We start from the raw sequence: 8,372 nt of genomic DNA, 5'->3' as shown, positions 1-8,372 counted from the left end.
AAAATAAAACAATTTAATCAACTTAAAGCAATGGAAAGATGAACAGCTACACATTCAAAAAGCAAAGCAAAATAATTTGTTACTGCGTAGACTTTAAAAAAGTTTTTAATGTGTGCCAATTTTAATGCGCATGTTTTGAATTCACGGGATCCACGAAACGTAGTAAGTTATAACAGAGCGATGAGTAAAAATAGGTGATGATGTTCAAGTAGTTGGTTTGGATAGTGTAACGTGGATAAGTATTTGTGATGAGGTGTCACGCTGGCGGGAAGGACGGCCCCGTCAGCCTGTTCCGAGGAGATGTGATGGGAGGTACCGGCTGCTCGTGGTTCATTCTATAAGTGGCCGCCGGCCGCTGCGCGCGCCATGTTACCCCGGCTTCTGTACTCCTCTAAACGACTTGCGAAAAACGATTGACTTTCCGTGACAAGTGTGCGTCGCGATAAAAAAAAATAATAAAATAAACATTCAGACAAGCGTGATCGATTTTATATTTTTGCATTTAAAATATCTAAAACTCGAATCGTGTGCAATAGTTTTAAGTGAACAGATATTTCAAAAATAGCTTTTTATACTAAAACAAATAGTGTCAAGTGAAAATATTTTTTTTTAACAAGTGCCTTATTTTTAACAAATAATATTTAGTGTTAGTGTTTTTTATACGTATTTATAAAGCATCTTTCAAGATGACCATTAAGGATAAAAAAGAGTCTTCCAAATCGACGAAGGCCGGCACATCCACCGCGGTGGCTGGCAGTAGTAAGCAGAGCACCAGTTCCACCAAGGAGAAGAGCAGCAATGTGGCCAGTTCCTCCACCAGCAGCACCGTGGTGAAGAGTTCCAGCTCCACCTCAGTGTCCTCCACTTCCACCAAGCAGAAGGTGTTCACCAGCGCCTCGGGCAAGACCGTGCGCTACATCGACGTTAAAGTGGAGGAAGATGATCCCCTCATGATTACAGACATCACGGATAATCAGTCCATCGGCAGCTCTTCAGCAATGTCCGACTTCTACAATCCTCATCCCCACTACACCATCACGGAGGCTCCTTCCATCGTCGATCTGTCTATCACCGGCGCGCCCGCCAACCCCTCGGTGGAGGAAGTGGTTTCCGATATGTCCAGAATGCATACCGGAGAGTTCGTCTCCCAAAGCTCAAACGTACATCAAACCTCTTCCTCTTCGAAGCAGGAATCGTCGCAACAAAGTAAATTTGAAACAAGTTCCACCTCCTTCGATCGTTCTTCTGATTCTCATAACATTTCATCCGATAGAGCTCTCAATACAGCTTTCGTGGCACCGTCTGATTATTCTTTGTCTGATACTTCCAAGAACGTGTCGACTTCAGAATCTTTCCTTGACGGTGAAAGACTTCATATGGCTCAGTCGAGGCAATCCAATGAAGCCGTGTCTTCCACTTCCAGAACGGTATTAGACTCATCGATTGATGCCAGCAATGTCGTCCGAAGTACCGATACTAAATCGGGAAAATCCGGTTGGAATGGAAAATTTGTTTTGGAAACGCAAGATACTGACTCCGCCCGCAAAAGGGGACAAAAACAAAATCAAACTAGTTCTAGTTCATTTTACGGCAGCGACCCCGATAACACCAATAACAAATCTTCTGTTGTGGGTAAGGTTGATGACAACGTCAAGACCTTTTCCACCTCTAGCCATACGGCCCAACAGAGTTCAAGTACCGTGCAGAAATCAACTTCTTCGAGTTACGTTGTGGAAATCGTTGATGGAAAAGAGCGTATAGTTGACAGTCAGAGCCGAGAATGGGGAAACAGCGACGCAGTGGCATCGCACGAAACTTCCAATAGTGTTTCCGGGACAGGAATCGTTCCCCAAAAAGAAATTACAAGGCAAATGTATGCGGGCCAGGCGGTTTATGATTCAGGTAAACCAGGAGGAAAACCAATTAGCGATTTTTCTTCTACAGATTCCAAAGAAGTTTTAAAGACTGTTGGTGGAAAAGTTGTGACTTCAACTAAGGAAATAAATTATGACGTGGATAGCAATCCAAATCTAAAAATTGTGTATAAAGAACCAGCACCGCACGACAGAAGATCAAGAGGGCGTGAAACAACCCCTACTTCAGAAACTATGGATTTATTGACCACGACGAGAGACGGAAACCTGCAAACCGTGGAAAGTAAGAATGTCAGTCAAACTTCAGAGTCTACAAGTAAATCCGAAGTGACCTCCGGCAGCCGGACTTATGTCGAGAGTTACGCCGAAGAAACTATCGATGGAAAGACTCGTATTATTGATGATAACAAACGTGAATATGGAACTTCTCAAACGACCGGTAGCGCTGAACATTCCTCAAATATCTCCGGAACTGGAATAGCTCCTCAGACAAGTTATTCCAAGAAAGAATTTGATGATAAGTTATCTTACGATACAGGAAAACCAGGAGAAAAACCTGTTATTCAAGGCCACTCATCAGAAACTTTGAAGCAATCGAAAAATGATCAAGAAATGATTTCTAGAACTAATAAAGTTTCTTACGATTCTAGAGGAGAAACAATGATAACTGACGAAGCAAATAAATCTGACAAATACTCGTCTCGAGATCATTCCACCGACCATGCCATGAGACACTATGACAACAGTAATATTTCGGACACTACTCACTACACTAGTGTCACTGATACTTCTTCTAAAGATACAAGCTCTGATTCTAAAAGTTTTATCGACAGAGAAAAACATAATCTCTCAACTGATACTAAAAATCGAAAAGACACGCATGATTCTGCGGATTCTTATACTACAGAGTACGTTATAGAAAATGGTATAAGAACACGAATTGATCGCAAAAACACACAGTTAAAATCTGTAACAAAAAAGGATGAAGTTACTTCCATGAAAAAAGATACGAAGGTTCACCAAGTTGACTCGAAAGAAACTAAAGACGAGAGTGTAAGAAAGGACACAGGTCTTAAGTATGTTATCGAGAATGGGATCAAAACATTTCTTGAACCAAAATCGAAGAAAGTAACCGAAAAATCAAAAGATGTTAAAACAACATCCCGGAAAACGGATTCAAAATCCCAGCAATCTTCTTCTGATGTTAAACAAACAGAAACGTATTTTGATGAAATCGTTTCCGGAGAATTAAAAACATACGTTATCAAAAATGGTGTCAAAACACTAGTTGATACTAAAACTCAAGACTTTGGTGAAGCAGTCTCAGGAGAGACAAGAACTTATATAATAAAAGATGGTATCAGAACATTAATTGATAGCACACACCAGAATTACGATAGTTTAGTACCAGGTGAATTAAGAACGTACGTGATCAAAGATGGTGTGAAAACGTTGGTTGATACAAAAACGCAGAATTTTGGTGAAGAGATTTCTGGAGACACAAAAACCTATGTTATTAAAGATGGAATCAAAACATTAGTTGACAGCAAGAATCAGAATTTTGATAAAATAGTATCAGGTCAGTTACGAACGTACATTATCAAAGATGGCGTGAAAACATTGGTTGATACTACAACCCAGAACTTTAGTGACGATGTTTCCGGAGATACAAGAACCTACGTTATCAAAGATGGCATCAAAACATTGATTGACAGTAAGAATCAGCATTTTGATAAGGTAGTATCAGGCGAGTTAAGAACATACGTAATCAAAGATGGTGTAAAAACATTGGTTGATACCCAAACACAAAAGTTCGATGAAACAAGTTCTCAATATATACGAGATAACAAGGACGTATCTGGACAAAAATTCTCAACTCAAGAAACTTACAGTTATATTATTAAAGACGGTGTCAAAATAATGGTAGATTCGTCAAAGCAAAGTAATGTAACTACGATTGAAGATGACAAAGTATCATCTCGCAATCCTCAAGGCCATAAAGATATTGAAAAAAAAACTGATAAACCTGCTCAAAAAAAGAATTACGTCATAGAAAATGGAATTAAAACTTACCTAGAAAGCCAAGATTCACAATCAACAAGAAAAAGTGAAGATAGAAAAGAAATCAAGCAAACTACCAGAGATTCACAGAGGTACAAAGAAGAGTTTGGTAACTCAGTTTCCACAGAAGAAATAACAAGATATATTATTAAAGACGGAGTCAAAATTTTCCTTGATTCGACCACAAAAACATCATTGCATAAAGACGATACAGTAATGAAACCTGTCTCTACTCAGAGCACATCGAGTAAAACTTTTTATGAAGATAGCAGTGATATAAAAAAAACCACGACGGATAATGTTTTTATAGATGATTCCAAAAATTATGTCATTGAAAATGGTATTAGAACATATATTGACAAAACTCCGAAAGGTAAGCCAGCACCAAAGACAGATAAAACTGAAAAGGTGAAGCCGACCCAAGTTGAAAAAAATGACAAAGACAAGAAAACCTACACAGAAGAAACTGTTAAATATGTAATAGAAAACGGAATAAAAACGTTGATTGATACACAAAAAGCTAAAACATCGTCAAAACACACATCTGAAGACAAAACATCAACGCAATATTTGACTGAAGAGCAAACGCATTATACTACTACCGATATTTACGGACAAGTTAAGCAGAATGTTGATAAGAAGGTGACTTCTGATACTGCCCAATATGTGATCGAACATGGAGTTAGAACCTTACTCGAGCCTAAATCCTCGGAGAAGGGTAAGCCTATTGACAAGAAAGGGAAAGTGTCCGATAAGATTGATTATACTAGTGAACTGAAGGATTGTAAAACCACAAAAGATGAGGTTTTACGCGAAACCGAAAAGTATGTCGTCGAAAATGGAATCAGAACACTTATTGAGACTCCAGATAAACGGCCGAAGAAAACACAACCGTCCACCATATCTCAAAGGGAGAAGGATGACTTTTACCGAACTTCTAGTAAAATTACTGATTTTACAGATATAAAAGAGTCGACGACATCGAAATCATTTGAAACAAATATTAATACTGCGTTCATAGCAAAAGAAACTTATGTTGATGAAAAAACCGTAAGGCAAACGGACGACTTCTCCAAAAAGCCTGCAGGGAAAACATCTGGACAGGACGCACCAAAGCCCATCAAACAGAAACCTGGAGAGAAAACAGATGTCGATGAAACAGTCACATATGTTATAGAAAATGGTATTCGTACAATTATCGATAAAAATATAAAATCTACACCCAAAAAACGAGAACCAATTAAATACGTAACAGAAAAAACATCAGATACTCGGAAATTTGAGGACACTAAAAATACGGTTGACGAATTCACATCGGTTGATAGATTTTCAACGGTATCCAAAACATCAACGGATGTCACCGATACTAAAACAGCTAAAACAACCACCGATAAAAAAAAAATCGTTACTGAAGAAACTTATGTAGATATAAAAAAACCAACCGATCTGAAGAAAGATGTTACTAAACCAACAGACAAGAAACCTGGTGATAAAACTCCCAAATTTACCAAGCCAGGAGATGACAAAACTCCAGAAGACACTCCAAAATATGTTATCGAAAATGGTATCAAAACCTTACTTGAGCCTAATATTAAAGCATCATCGCCGAAAAGAGGAGAACCCAGCAAATATCTCACTGATGTTGAAGATATCAGAAACGTAAAAGACATTAGAAGTGAAACTGACGAGTTTACATCGACAGAAAAATTTTCTTCCGTATCCAGCAAAACAACATCCAGCATAACAGATATTCGAAATGCTAAAACAATCGATGAAAATACACTTTTTATAACAGAAGAATCGTTTGTCGGCGGGAGAAAACCAATCAAAGAAACAGATAAGCCTACCGGCAAGAAAGGCGATGAAAAGCCGAGTGATAAGAGGCCCTACGATAGAGGTGCGAAATCTCCAAAGACAGATGATGATAAAACTCCAGATGATACTCCGAGGTATGTTATTGAAAATGGAATAAAAACCCTAATTGATTCTCCAGATAAACGACCAACAAAAGAACATTCAGGTAGGAGATCTGAGGAGAGACCGAGTGATAAGAAAATTCAACCAACCGAGAAGAAACCCGGTGAAAAAGATTCAAAATCACCAAAAGATGGCGAAGAAAAAACTCGAAAAGACACTCCTAAATATGTTATCGAAAATGGTATTAAAACACTTATTGAATCTCCAGATAAACGATCAGACAAGAGAGAACCTACACCTACAAAACCAATTGATAAGAAAACTAAACCAATTGAAAAAAAGCCCGGTGATAATGTTCCAAAATCAACAAAAAGTGATGACCAAAATCCAGATGATTTTCCAAGATATGTTGTTGAGAATGGTATCAGAACTTTAATCGAGTCTCCTGATAGACAACGAAAAGTGCCTGCACGTAGGAAACCTGAAGAAAAGCCATCAGATAAGAAAACTCAACCATCCGAGAAGAAACCTGATGATAAGGAACCAAAATCAACAATTACCGGTGAAGACAAAACTCCTAAAGACACTCCTAAATATGTTATCGAAAATGGTATTAAGACCTTAATTGAATCTCCGGATAAAAGACCAACAAACAAAGAACATACAAGCTTCAGAGACACAATAAGTACCACGGATGAATTCACATCGGTTGGAAATTTTTCTACTAGTTCTAGTAAAACTACCAATATTACAGATATAAAATCTGATAAAACATTTGAAAGTTTGAATACTACATTTATAACAGAAGAATCTTACGTCGATGGAAAACGGGTCCCTCTAAAACCTGGTGAAAAACCCGGAAAAGAAACAGACAAGTCTCCTAAGCTGACAGACAAGAAACCTGGAGATAAAACTCCTAAAGCGATTACTACAGGTGAAGAAAAATCTCCTGATGACCTTCCAAAATATGTTATTGAAAATGGTATTAAAACATTAATTCAGCCAAAAACTAAGCCTACCACAAGGAAGGACGAACCTTCGAAACCAACATCGTATGATGAAAATACGACATACAGCAAATTTACTGACACTAAAAATATCAATGTCTCTCATTTGACACGTGAAGAAATAAACACCTCGTTTATTAATGAAGAACATTACATTGATGGTAAAAAAGTACCAAAAACACCAAGGGATAAACAATCACCGAGAGATGAAAGACCATTACACGATGATGAAAAACCAACGGCCGGGAAGCCGTCAAAAGTTGATGAAAGGCCCACCGCTGGTAAACCTTCTAAGGTGGATGAAAAACCCACAGCTGGAAAGCCAACAAAAGTTGATGAAAAGCCCACCGCAGGGAAACCATCTCATATTGACGACAGACCTATGGCTGGAAAGCCATCTAAAGTTGATGAAAGACCAACAGCTGGAAAGCCATCTTATGTTGATGAGAGGCCTACTGCCGGGAAGCCATCTAAAGTTGATGAAAGACCGATAGCTGGAAAGCCATCTCATGTTGACGAAAGACCTACAGCCGGGAAGCCATCTAAAGTTGATGAAATACCGACGGCTGGAAAGCCATCTCATTTTGAAGAAAAACCTACAGCTGGGAAGCCATCTAGAGTTGATGAAAGGCCTACAGCCGGGAAGCCATCTACAGTTGATGATAGACCGATAGCTGGAAAGCCATCTCATGTTGACGAAAGACCTACAGCCGGGAAGCCATCTAAAGTTGGTGAAAGACCGACGGCTGGAAAGCAATCTCATTTTGAAGAAAAGCCTACAGCTGGGAAGCCATCTAGAGTTGATGAAAGGCCTACAGCCGGGAAGCCATCTACAGTTGATGATAGACCGATAGCTGGAAAGCCATCTCGTGTTGATGAAAGGCCTACTGCCGGGAAGCCATCTAAAGTTGATGAAAGGCCCACTGCAGGGAAGCCATCACATGTTGATGAAAAGCCGACAGCAGGAAAACCATCCAAAGTAGATAAGAGACCCACTGCTGAGAAGCCAACAACAACTGAAGACAGACCCTCGGCAGGGAAACCATCTAAAACTGATGAACGACAAACAGGAAAGCTATCCCCTTCTGACAAAAGACCTGCAGCAGGAAAACCATCGTTCGAAGATGAAAAACCTCAGCAAGTTTCTCGGATAACAGACGATAGACGAACCGATGTTGACGTTTATTCTACAACCCAAGAGTTTAACTCTAGTACTACCCAAGTGACTAAACAAGCCTTCCAAGTGGAGAAAGCAACCAGCAAAGTTGAGGTCATTAAATATGTGATCGAGAATGGAGTAAGAACAAAGGTTGTTACATACGAAGATGCCAAAACTGATGAAAAAGTAAACAAACAGAGTTTTGTGGATCGAAGCACAGTGTCGGATGTCAAGGAATTTGTGAGTAAAGTCTTAATTTATTTTAAAAAAATCTTTAATTTAGATAATAAACAATGTGAGATAGTCATCATCTCTGTAATATTAATGTTCATCTCACTATAAATACAAAAAAAT

At 38.8% G+C, this 8,372-nt stretch overlaps 1 protein-coding gene across 1 annotated transcript in view; it reads left to right on the top strand.

Moving 5' to 3' along the window:
* The first annotated feature begins 354 nt into the window (after nt 1–354).
* Nucleotides 355–8,372, top strand: part of Sdb (SAXO downstream of blistered) — a 55,132-nt gene continuing 47,114 nt past the window's right edge. The window contains exon 1 of the mRNA XM_089638850.1: nt 355–8,258. Coding sequence (XP_089494976.1) covers nt 687–8,258 — 7,572 coding nt within the window. The 5' untranslated portion in view covers nt 355–686. The remainder of the gene's footprint in view (nt 8,259–8,372) is intronic.

This window comes from Hesperophylax consimilis, chromosome 13 (genome assembly GCF_061612785.1).
Source record: "Hesperophylax consimilis isolate HC1 chromosome 13, BYU_Hcon_1.0, whole genome shotgun sequence".
NCBI lineage: Eukaryota > Metazoa > Arthropoda > Insecta > Trichoptera > Limnephilidae > Hesperophylax > Hesperophylax consimilis.
Note: the sequence above shows the minus strand (reverse complement) of the source record. Positions and strands in the feature narration are given on the sequence as shown.